The 13,258-nt window shown below is 33.6% G+C and overlaps 1 protein-coding gene across 1 annotated transcript; it reads right to left on the bottom strand.

The window, feature by feature from the left end:
• Positions 1-9: 9 nt before the first annotated feature.
• Positions 10-3,548, bottom strand: LOC131863425 (alpha pinene synthase, chloroplastic-like). The gene is made up of 7 exons (XM_059215130.1): positions 3,203-3,548; positions 2,883-3,073; positions 2,187-2,299; positions 857-1,068; positions 663-775; positions 383-472; positions 10-261 (listed from the first exon to the last, which is right to left on the bottom strand). Exons 1-7 carry the CDS (start codon positions 3,467-3,469, stop codon positions 12-14), a joined length of 1,236 nt encoding a protein of 411 aa, XP_059071113.1. The 5' UTR covers positions 3,470-3,548; the 3' UTR covers positions 10-11.
• Between the last annotated feature and the right edge of the window lie 9,710 nt (positions 3,549-13,258).

The following is a 13,258-nucleotide window of genomic DNA, read 5'->3' as shown; positions in this document are numbered from 1 at the left end:
AATCCTTTGTATCACCCTACTTGACCAATAATAATAAATAAATACCTTTTAATGGCTTTTGTGAATATTTTGAGCTCATCCAAAGTTCCATATGTATCATAAATATCATCCAAATATGTGACAAGTGCAGACAACTTTGCAAACCCAATTCTAAAAGCAGAATATTTGGGTTCAATACACCCTCCAGCTGCCCAAAGATAATATTCCACATGGCGATGGCGAGAAAACTCTAGTTTAGCCAACCCAGACTCTGTCCACCATCTAAAATGTACACATAATGCTTAATAAACTCGATTTTCTAGATATTCAACTACAAATAAAATTGTTAAAAAATTTAAACATCAAATTATACATAATATCTTTCATAATATGAATTTCTCACCTTGAGAGAATTTGAAGCTCTTTTTGTTGTACTGATTGAACCATATTAAAGTCCAACTTTGCCAATTCTAATAGTTTTTTATAAAAAGTACTACAAGAATTCAAACATTAGGATATGAAATTCTCATAGGGATCATAAAAATAATTAATAAATGCTAAAATGAAAATATTCACTTTTCTTTTCTATTAAAAATTATAAAATATTCAATGCTAAATTTTGAATTATCATCCTAAGTTTTAAATGATGAATAGATAGAGATGATATAAGGTATTGAAATTACTTGTTGATGGTCTTGGAAGCCCATGAACTATCTTCTCCATATATGTGAAGATAGGTCCTTGTTTCCAACCTAGGTACATTGGTGTGCCAACCATACTCTAGATTGAATTTTATCTATTACATCACATGTATTACAATTTCATTTTAGAGATGGATTCATAACTTAACATGAAAAATTTAAATAAGTATATATACCTCTCTTGAAAGATTTAAATTATTTATCTTTCGTAGAGCTTGTTTCAAATATGTAGTAGAAAAGGATTTTGCATCATCCATAGCTTTCTCCCCAGGAAATGCAATGAGTGAAGCACGAAATAAATTTAGAATGCTTTTAATCTCCTCCTCATTTGACTCGCTATTCAAATGCATCAAGTTCTCATCTTTAGGTATGAATTGTTGTAACATGTCTGCATTGGTAGAAGTTAGAATCAATATAAAATTTTGTAAATAGACTAAAGGAAATTGTAATAGAAAGATTTACTAAATTTAGAAAAAAGAAGAAAATCAAATTATAAATTTAAAAAGACTATTATAATCTAAAAATAACTATGAAGATGCTCAAATTTTGAACTGCATTAGAAATAAAACACTATTTAACAATCAACAATTTAATTCTAACGGGAAACCCCTTTATTATTTCTAATATTTTTATTCAACTAAGCATTAATTTTGAAATAAACTCAAGAGAATTTGAGGCTCCGCTATTAATTTTTTTTTCAAATATTTAATATCAATTTTAATCTATTTAATTACTAAACTTTTGTTTCAGTTATATTTAGCATTAATATTCTTTAAAAAAGATCTAAAACTGCCAAATTTGTTTTTAAATTTTTTAAAAATTACATATATATAAATTATGATATAATATTATATTTTAGATCAAATCAATCCAAAAGCAAATACATAAAAAATAATAATCTTTTTAAACAATCAAAATTTAATACTTGACAAAAAATGTATTTATTCTTTTTAAAATTAAAATTTACATTTATTTTTATTTGAAAATATCTATTGTTGAATAATCTATACAATCTCAAACACTATATATATTAAAAATATATATTCTTTTAACATAAATAATCTAAAATTATACAACTCAATAACATATGTTCTCTTAAGGTGTCGATAATAAAATTTTGAATCTAAAACAATATATCTGATTTTATAATAGAATATATAAATATAATTAAGCCTTCTATGATGTTTGTTCTCTTAAGATGTAAATAATAAAGTTTTGAATCTAAAAGAATATAACTAATTCTATAATAGAACACAAATTCCATTAGCCCTTCTAAGATGTCTTAAATTTAAAATTTTATGAACAATATCATTCCTTCATAACAATAGTCTAAATACTCATTCTATAATAGAACACATAAAGTCTACTGACTCTTCTATGATGTCTTAAATTTGAAATTTTATGAACAATGCCAAAACTCTAAACAATGGTCTAAATAAGGTTTAAAATTGTCTAAATATTTTCTATAAATTCTAGATAAGTTCTGAACTTAAATGAAAAATAAACCTGAGGAGATGCCATATCTGTGTAGGCGAAGAATTTTAAAACCCAAGGCTGTGGTGTTTAGATCTGCACTAGTACTCTCTCTTCCACATCCAATGCCTTTGTCACTCCAATATCTGTTATTTAAATCATTGTTAGGAATGAGAATCATGCAAATGAACATAATTTTAAATTACATAGTATATTCTTTGCTTTGATTTGTTTTCATGGTCCATATTAAATTGTATTAGTCTTAAGTTTTGACTTGTGTATTACACACATCTAGTAAAATAACTCCGGCAATAAAGACAAAACCAATGTTTGTGACACTTAAATGTATGAAAAATAAAATAAAAAATTATTATTATTTTGATTTTATATTATTATACAAGATTCATAAATAGAAAAAAAAATATAAATTCTACACTATTTTTATGTCTTTGGACATACTTCATTTATATTCCTTTAAAGATAAACATGCTAGTGTAAGTACTTCATCTGAAATCACCCTACCCACTTATTAATATAATATCAAATAAATCATCTAAACAAATCAAAATTTAACATGTTTTCAAATATTGTATATTTAAGAATAGTTATAAACAACTACTGTGCGTTTTTGTAAGAATCCTGACTGTTTTCTTGAAAACTCGAGTTACAACAGAACATAGTGCAAACAAAGATAATAACATTCATCTTGAAGCTTAAAAACAAATAAACCTGTAAACATAGTCAAGAGCATTTTTTATTTCAGTTTGAAAATGGCGGTCGATTCCAAGGCGTTCTACATGGTCAACCAGTGAAAGATGTTGATACAGATCCTCTGCAGATGAAGACTGTACTGGAAGCGCATTGAACATGTCCTTGACATCCTTAATCAGCTTCTCAGCACGTTCACCATAAGAGGGAGCCTGTGATGTGACCCATCAGAGATCCAAGAAGTTAAACAAAAATATATCAGAAATAGATCCTAAAGAAAACTCTAGAAACTAAGTATTTAATCATTAACTGAGCTCAAAATAAATAGTAAATTAGCTTACCTCATAAGCTTTTGAGAGAGATTGTATGAAATCATCATCCCACAAGTTAGGGTGATGATTGCCAATGCGTCGTGTTATGCCTTCATCAGTGGTTATCACTGCCATATTGATGGTAGTTTTAGCAAGTCTACTGCGCGCAGGGATTTTCTTTTTAAGGTATGGCATATTGAAAGGCTTGTGATAAAAAAGAGGCTTATGGATTGGTGGCTTCTGTAACTTGTGTCCAACCATACTGCAAGGCAATGGTGTAATGCAACGAAGAGACATTTTGGCTCTAATGCTAGCCTTCTCTTCTCTTATCTTGTTTAATCCGAGGTTTCTCCTCCACTCCAATTTATAGAAGTTCTATGAAACATGGAGATACCAAACTAGTCTATCGCGGAAACCAGTTTTCTACGTCGTTAAACACGTTGAGACCTAATTCACTGCTTATGGCATGGGTTGGGTGAATATCTTGTTTAATCCGAGGTTTCTCCTCCACTCCAATTTATAGAAGTCCTATCAAACCAGTTTTCTACGGCAGACTTAATTCACTGCTTATGACATGGAGTAGGGGAATATCTCGTAAGGACTGATGAATATCTCGTAAGGACTTTTGAAGGAGAGAGATAATGGCATCCTGAAAAGTATGATTGATGTGGACAAGCAACTGCTTTTCTTCAAATTTACAGGCCATATACGCCAAGTGCCGAGCATATTTTCTGTAGTCCACAAAACGTTGGTCATTTTAGGAAAGTAGGATCGTACCATCGTGTATCATCATATTACTTCCTCCAATTCTAGAATACCTAGAATACCTACCTTGAAAGACATAGATTAACATTTCCCTTTCTTTCATTGGAATGCAATTTGGAAATCCATGCATAGGTTTTTCTATTTAAATCCAAATCATTTTCCCTATTATATGCTTGCCAACTTCTTGATTTCTTGTTATCTTCACCAAGCTACTTATTCTCTATTACTCATACATTAATATTACTCATACATTAATATTGTGAAAATTTTCTTCTAGGGTTGTTATTTTCTACATTGCATTCATATAAGTTTAAACAAAAAATATCAACTTTAGATTGTAGAAGATCTAATGAAATTATAGAAGAGATGAGTTTTCCATATTCCATGAAATTCTCATATAATTGTTTTGGATTCAGTTGTGTATCTAATATATTAGATCACACTAAGAAACCCATCATGTATTTTTGTATCAAAGTTATAGATCACACTAAGAAACCCATCATGTATTTTTGTATCAAAGTTATAGATCACACTAGTTGAGCCATCATTGCAATGTTGAGAGAATTATAATATGGATCATAGAAAATAATACTAGAAAAGGGGCTAGGGTAGGGGAATAACAATAAAATAAAAACACGTACTAAATGAATAATTATATATATTTGTCTATCATATGTATTAATATTTTATTTATTTTATATTATTTTAAGACTATTTTGTTTATTTTTATGTTATTTTCATTTGAAAATTTATTTTACTTTTATATGTAACTAGTATTCATTGTCTTATTTTTTTATTTTTCTTTTTTAATTTATAGTTTCATTTGAAATATATATTAAATGATTTTAGAACCCTCAAATATTCAGCATGACTGAGTAGGTCATATTTCTTCGCCTTTTTTTTTAGGGTTTTCCAACCATATTCTGAAATAGTACCTTAGGTTCAATTGTTGTAGTTGTGCAAGATCTAATAATTGTACATTCACTTGTGCTTATAATATTAAGTTTTGTCACATATATATACTATATTACCAAATGTTGGTGAAAATGGACCAATACTTGGAACACAAGAGAACCTATAAATGTTATATAAAAAAGACTTAAATGTATTGATTCACAACAAAATAAATATTTTTGTTTCAAATAAAATGTCATCTCTATCCTAACTTTGTCATTTATAAAATACAATGCTCGCTTAAACAAATACTATTATCATAGTGAAAAAATATTATTCTTGTGTGTACAACTATTGGGGTGGCAATGTATATGCATTGTATTTCATACTAATAATTTGTCTTGTCACAAATATAAAAGGTGAACACAATAAATACTTTGTTTTTTCATGAAATGTGAGGGATTGTCCAAAGGTTATAGTGTTCAACAATTGGTCCCTTTGTGTTCAATATAAGTTGTATTTTAGATAATAAAATGTTATTTTTATAACAACAAACATTTTTTTGTGTGCAACTATTAATCCTTTAGTGTTGGATAAAAAAGTTAGAGATAACACACATTTATGATTACTAATAGGTATTTGTTCATTTAAGTTGCATATAAGCTATATTTTACATAGAAATACGATATTATACTAATTACAAATCATATTATTTTATTTAACTACAAGGTATTTTTAGATTAAGTTTTTCGAATCTTTAAAAAGTTATTTTCTAGACACTAAGCACTAGATGTGTTATTTTGACGAGTTGCATGATGATTCACACCTTCAAACCTTATTTCTAGATATCTAAGTGTCCATTTTACATTTCTAAAAAAGAAACAAAGGTCCTATGATAGTCCATGTGATGGCTACATGTTGACAAAGTTAACCCTCACGAATACTAGTCCCTCTCCCCTGCCACTACAAGGAGATACATGACTATCACTAGCAGCCAACTGACTAGATACAAAAAGAAAGCACATATGGCATCACATCCCCTACAATATCAAGAGGCAAATGGGAACGCACCACAACCAATAGTATGGAGGCACATAGAACAAATCAAGGCATCAAAGGACAAAAATAAAGAATCCAATGAAACTATCCTATGTCAAAACTCCAATAAGGAATCGATCTACACTCTAATCAACCCAAACATCATTGACAAATCAATTAAATCAATTAATTATCATATCATTGGTCCTCCACTTCAGACCCCAATCAAGAGGGTGAGCCTTGATATCATCGTGTATCAATTAAATAGTCTCATATAACAACTTCTTCTACTAGAATTGAAGGTTAACTTTGACATTATTCCATAGTTGGAAACCCTTATTGGCCACCCAATTAGCAGCCTAGTTCCCCAGTCCCCTAATATGGGAAAAATGGATATCATAAAAGATCTCCTTAATCTTTCTAGATTCATCTACTATTTCTCCTAGTTTCCTTGAATGCATAGATCTTCCATTGAAAGCCTCCATTATCACTATGGAGTCTCCCTCAACCCATAATTTTTTCCATCACTTCTTTGTAGTAATCATTGGCCCCACAATGCTACTCTAGCCTTAGTATTATTGTTGGTCTCTAACCTAAAGCTTTAAGAATAAAGAACCACAAGTTACCTTCAAAATTCCTAAAGAGTAGACAACCACCACTCGCTCTTCCAAGATTTCTCTTAGCCATGCCATAAAAATTAAGTTTAATCCATAATGGATGAGGAATCTACCATAAAATCTGTTGGAAAGAGACATTGCATTGTTGATCAGATGTTGTCATTGATGGCAACTTGAGTTAGATATCTAGTCCAGAGATCATAATTCACTCATACTAGAAGATTGACTGAGGTTCGGTGAGGTCTAGTGAGAAGAATAGGTCATCTGATAGTGTGTATAGTGTTGTGGTTGGTGATTCAGTTCTGTTGAGTATTTGGTGTTGTGGATCTCAGAGATGCATGTTGGACGTGTAATATTCCTTATTTCGGATTTGTGGCCTCCAGTGTTGAGTGTTGAGTCAGTTGGTAGATTTGGTAGATAGGTTTTCTGGTAGAACAATGTTCATTGGCAATAATGTGTGAAGATTCATTGTGTAGATCATGCGAAGTAATTTTGACAATTTTTTGTGTGTTTGAGGATGTTGAGCTGACATATGGGAAGAATGTGGATATTTTGTTTTTCTCCATGTGATTATTTTTAATCAGATTGAGTCGACTTGTCTAACACATTTCATGTTGTGTGTTATGCATTCTTGGGCTAACATGATGAAGACCTAAAATATTGATGTGGATATATTAGGCAGATTGATTTCATTATTTAAGAGATCAATGATGGTGTGGAAAGTGTTTGTGAGCGATTGTGCTCAGTTTCACATGCATGGTTGAAATATTTGTGCTCCGGTATAATGTAGAATATCAAAACAAATCTGAGTAAGAATATGTGTTTTGTGCTTAACCTGAACTATACTTAGTCATTTTTTGATTCTATTAAATAGTTCAAACTTTCTTGTATCTTTTGTAATCATTTTTTAAGGTAGTGAGCCATCTGGGTTGTAGCCCTTATTGTAATTTTGAGCAGTGAGCTATAGGTAGTGTCCATGAATGCATGTGCATTCCCCACTGTAATATTTATATTTACTCCTAATAGGGTATTATCTCAATGTGGGTAGGTTCTCATCATGTTTTTCCTCTTAACTTGATTTTCAGCGTATAAATTTGGTGTTGTGGTGTTGTGGATGCTTGCCTTATGTGTTTACATCTTTCTTTTGTTTATTTGAAATGTTAAAAATTGCAAAACATGGATTCACCCCCCCGCCTCTCAGTATTCCTTAATTCCAACAATGGTATCAAAGCCTAGTTCCTCAAAAGGAGCCTAATAGCTTGAGGGAGATATGGGAAGGTGTTTTAATGGATTCCAATGGTCTTAGACAAAAATTATTTGTTGCACTTGATGATCTTGATCAGCCCAAAGTCAAAATATAGGAATTGAAAACAAATCTCAAGGATGTTACAAATTCATTCAAACATTAATGGAGAAACTCATTAAGTCCAAGGAAAAGAGAAAGGAGTTTGTTCATTAGCTTAAGAAGAAATAAAGCCTAAGAATGGATTATGAAGCCTTGAAGGAACAGACAAAATAATGTGAGAAGATTGCCACAGATAATGTGGTTCAGAAGAATGAGATGGAAGCCACTGTAATCAAATTGGAAAGAGAGATTGAAGAAAGGAAGAAGAATGAGGAAAAGCTTGCTCAGTATTTGAAAATCAAATCTGAAGAATGTTGCAGACTTGAGAATAAAAATGGACAATTGATGAGTGACCTTCAAGATGCTAGAGAACATGAAGAAGATCCTGGAAATCAGGTCCTACTTCTTAAGTTTGGCCTTGAAGCTGCAAATGAGTACAAGGAGAAGTTCCAGATCACCTCAGCAAGACTAGATGAGATGCTTGCAAGTCAGAAGAATCCTAATGATACTCAAGGTCTTGGATTTGAGAAGGGTGAAAGCTCCAAATCAAGACAGTATAAGAACAACTCAATAAATCCTCCGGTAAGGCAACCTAATGTTCATAAAATCAATGGCAACTATTTTTTTTTGCAATAAATTTGGTCATATGGCTAGTCAGTGTAGAAATAGGATGAATAATAATGGTTTGTCTTTTATCGGGCAATGTTTCAAATGAAATAAGTATTTTCCTAAGGCAAATGTATGGATAAGTGTGATGAATAACTTTCAGATCAGCAGAAATTTTAGATGTTATGCATCTGGTAGATTTGGACATGTTGCTAATTAGTGCAAATGAAGAAGAAATCAGATGAATTTCAGACCCATGCAAGGAAATATTGTTTGCTATGCTTGCAACAAATCCGATCACATTGCTAAGTATTGTAGAAGTAGAAATGTGAATAGGAGAGGTTTGAAAGACAAGAACAAGAATGTGAAGCCACATGAGAAGGGAAAATTAAAAGTTGAGGAGATCAGAGATTAGATGAACAAGACTTGGGTTAAGAAGAATGACGATAATGCAGTGAATGGGTTTGCACCTGATTTGAATATTGGAACCTCATTTGGTAACTAAGCTAAGGCATCTGGCCTTAGGGGGAGGATTTCATGGTAATCTTACAAACCCCTTGTTGGAGATTTGTACCTAGTTCCAACAAGTTGTAGAGATGTGTGTGACGGTTACAGATGGATTTCCAAAAAATAATAATCAGAGCTAATGATTTGTAGATGATCTTTTTGTGATCAAACTGGCAAGAGAGAATGAAGGAAGAAGAATGAGGAAAAGCTTGCTCAGTCTTTGAAAATCAAATTTGAAGAATGTTGCAGACTTGAGAATAAAAATGGATAGTTGATGAGTGACCTTCAAGATGCTAGAGAACATGAAGAAGATCTTGGAAATCGGGTCCTACTTCTTAAGTTTGACCTTGAAGCTGCAAATGAGTACAAGGAGAAGTTCCAGATCAGCTCAGCAAGACTAGATGAGATGCTTGCAAGTTAGAAGAATCCTAATGATACTCAAGGTCTTTGATTTGAGAAGGGTGAAAGCTCCAAATCAAGACAGTAGAAGAACAACTCAATAAATCATTTGATAAGGCAACCTAATGCTCATAAAATCAATGGCAACAATTTTTTTTGCAATAAATTTGGTCATATGACTAGTCAGTGTAGAAATAAGATAAATTATAATGGTTTGTCTTTTACCAGGCAATATTACATATGAAATAAGTATTGTCCTAAGGAAAATGTATGGATAGGTGTGATGAATAACTTTCAGATTAGCAAAAATGTCAGATGTTATGCATGTGGTAGATTTGGACATGTTGCTAATCAATGCAAATGAAGAAGAAATTAGATGAATTTCATACCCATGCAAGGAAATGTTGTTTGCTATGGTTACAACAAATCTGGTCGCATTGCTAAGTATTGTAGAAGCAGAAATGTGAATAGGAGAGGTTTGAAAGACAAGAACAAGAACGTGAAGCTAAATGAGAAGGGAAAATTAAAAGTTGAGGAGATCAAAGATCAAATGAACAAGACTTGGGTTAAGAAGAATGATGATAATGCAGTGAATGGATCTGCACTTGATTTTAGGATTGGAACCTCATCTGGTAACTAAGCTAAGGCATCCAACCTTAGGGGGAGGATTTCATGATAAGCTTACAAACCCCTTGTTGGAGATTTGTACCTAGTTCCAGTGGGTTGCAGAGATGTGTGTGATGGTTACAGATGGATTTCCAAAAAATTATAATCAGACCTAGTGATTTGCAGATGATCTTTTGAGAGAACTCTATAAATACAAGGTATCATGAGGAGTTAGGGTTAAGTGCATTTATTATACCTAAAATTTAGGTATGCAAAGGATAAAAAGAAAATTCACCTTTCAATTCTCACTTTGTATTCGAATCGTTTGAGCAGAAGAGCGTAGTGAAGCAGAATTTCCAGAGATTTGGAGTGAAAAGAGGATTTATCGCATGATCTTGCATCTAATAGAAAGGTATTTATCAGTTGATACTTTTTCAATTTGAAGATTAAATTTTCAGATATGGCATCTTCTCGTATTGTGACCCCATTGGTAGTAGATGTCATTGATAGGGAAAGACCTCATTTCAAGAAGGATCTGTATAAGTCAATGGAGGATGATCTGAGTGACAAATTTTCATTAGTCCCTTACATAGTGTTGCATATGGGAGATATTAGGGCTTACATCCACTGTAACATTGAGGATCTTGGGAGTACTCAAACAATGAAATTATACACTCAGCACATGATTTACAAAATGGGAAACCTGAAACTTGAATTTAAGTCGATTGAGAAGGGTTTTGCACAGTTCATAAAATTTTTGATGTTTGATGACCCTAAGTGGGTTTGATACATCCTAAGAAGAATGCATGATGAATTTATGTGGCTTAACAAACCCTACAAGATTACAAAGAATGCAATTAAGGCAATAACATGTTTAATCTTAGTCAGTGAAGTGTCTTCCTCAAGGAATGTGAAGAACTAGATTTTAACAGAGGCAACCCATTCACAATTTGACAAAAAGGGAATGACAATCAATGATATTGTTGAATATGATGTCATATTTGCATAGATGGTTGTGGGGTACAAGATATACCATTCTAGCCAAGATAATTCACTATCTGGTATGACCATCTATGTAGCTTATAAGATGTTGAAGGAAGATAAGAAATATGATTTGTGTGAGGTTCTCTAGAGTGAGATATCAAGAAACTTGAAGAAAATAAAATTGGATAAGAAGCATGCATTGAAATTTGGAACTTTGATCATATGCCTATATTTCTATTTCATGAATGAGATTTTGGGCGTTGGCAAAGTTTAATGGGCCTGCGATAGACTTGCGTCTGTTCAGATTAATGAAATACTTCATGGCCTTGGAGATGCTACAGTCTGGAAAGGAATTCCTTGGGGATACTTCAATTCTTTGTAGAGTATGATGTAGATCAGGAGAGGATTCCTAAGGAGATAGTATAAAAATATGAAGACTCAATCTATTTTATGGTTGATACTGACCAATATCTTATGGAAGTTGTGGAACCGAGAACATCATGGATCACACCCAAGGGGTATGAGGTGGAAGGATACGTTCTTGATGCATATGCTCAACATCTATTGAACAAATTGGTGGATAAATCTAAAGAAAGGTTTCAAACTTACAAGGATAAGAGCTTGGACTTACACTCTAAGTTCAAGAAGACTGAGATGTAGAACAAGGTGAGGAAGGAAGTAAAGAAGATATTAGAAAGCATGGGGATTACCAAAGAGGTTCTCTAGAGAGCTAGCGAGGTAAACATTTTAAAATAAGAAGACATTGTGAAGGCAAAGGCTAAACTAGAAGCCCTTGCACCTAAGTCAAAGCAACCAAAGAGCTCAATACCCTCTTCCAGTGGTAAACAACATGTTAGTTCACCTAAACCATCTAGTGAAGGAAAGAAAAAGAGAGGACAAGCTAGGGTATCTATTGCTATTGATGGAGAGGAGACAAAGTTAGATGAAGTAGTCAAGGAGGTCAAAGAAAAAGGTACTAAGGTCACCAAGATCTCAAAGTAGAAACCATCTAGTGGACCTAAATATGGTAAGACAAAAAAAATCAAAACTTGATGAGGCTCGAAAGAAAGGTAAACTTATTGTTAAGCTTCCTATATCTTTAAGTGATATTGTTAATGAAGTTGTTAAAAATGGTAACCTAAAGCCACTATGAATCCGACAAAAGAATTGATGAAGATGGCTCACATGCAAGGAGGAGCGAATAGCCGAGCTAGGGTTTTGAAGCCCTATCTTGTGCGAGCAGCTGCAACTGGTGCAGAGTGGGAGGGTAGGGAAGGGTGTCGGGGGAGAGCAGTTGGGGGGTGCGGCTGGGGAGGAGAGGCTTCTTCGCTAGTCACCGAGGGGAGTTTTGGGCTGTGGGGGTATTGGGTGTTGGGTGTTGGACTGCTGTGGGCAGTGGGTACCCCATGGGTCTCCCATGGGGTTGGGGGGGGGCTCGTTTGGTATCATTGGAGGAGAAGCTTCGTAGGGGTTGAATCTTGGGGGCTGTGATTTCTTTAGGGACTCTTTGGGTTTGGTATTTGGCTATTTTCTCTCACCTTTTAACTCTTTTTGTGATCCAATGTCGGTCTTTGGTGGTGAGGCCTCACAGGGGGCCCTAGCCATGGACTTTCGTGTTGTGGTGGGTTCAAAACCCCCACTTCAGAATAATCTTTTCACCTTAGAACCGGGGTCTGGAAGTGCTAGTAGTTCTCACCTCATGAAGATTAATGGATGTCTCGAGAGATGTAGTGAAAGGACGAAGCTGGTTATTCCCCCTGAGATGATTGCTAAAGATGTTGAGTACTTTTCAAAACACTCACTTTACTACAAATTTCTGGGAATGAGGGTCTACCTACAGTTCTTGGAAAACTGGGCGCAGAGGACTTGGGCACCAGATGGGGAAATGGAGATTATGCTATTGGCAAACAACTATTTCATGGTTACTTTCAATTGTATGGAGGATCACAATAGGGTCTTTGAAGGAGGCCTGTATTTTTATAACCAGGTGGGGTTGTTTATCAAACCTTGGCATGCGGGGTTTAAACCTTTGGAGGAGCTCCCAAATAGGGTTCCTGTGTGGGTTCGCTTGCAACGATTTCCAGTGTACTACTGTCGGTAGGAGGTGTTATGGATGCTGGCTGCACTTCTTGGGAAACCAGTGGGATCCTCATCGCAAACCCTAGGGAGAAAGGTAATGACCTTTGTGCACATCTGTGTTGAAATTGATCTTAGTAAACCTTTACAGATGCTATAGATATGTGTGTCAGTTCTTACTCTTGGGTTCAACAGTTAGATTATGAGACCTTACCTTTCCATTTTCATCTGTGCCATGAGTATGGCCAT

The sequence above is a fragment of the Cryptomeria japonica genome, unplaced genomic scaffold (assembly GCF_030272615.1).
Source record: "Cryptomeria japonica unplaced genomic scaffold, Sugi_1.0 HiC_scaffold_63, whole genome shotgun sequence".
In the NCBI taxonomy this organism is placed as follows: Eukaryota; Viridiplantae; Streptophyta; class Pinopsida; order Cupressales; family Cupressaceae; genus Cryptomeria; species Cryptomeria japonica.
Note: the sequence above shows the minus strand (reverse complement) of the source record. Positions and strands in the feature narration are given on the sequence as shown.

Bases quoted from the DNA above. Each gene is read 5' to 3' on its own strand.
- LOC131863425 (XM_059215130.1), bottom strand. From the start codon at position 3,469: ATGTCTCTTCGTTGCATTACACCATTGCCTTGCAGTATGGTTGGACAC. The intron at 1,069-2,186 runs GTTTATTTTTCA...CTACCAATGCAG, and splicing joins CAGATATGGCATCTCCTCAG to ACATGTTACAACAATTCATA. The intron at 776-856 runs GTATATATACTT...GTGATGTAATAG, and splicing joins ATTTAAATCTTTCAAGAGAG to ATAAAATTCAATCTAGAGTA.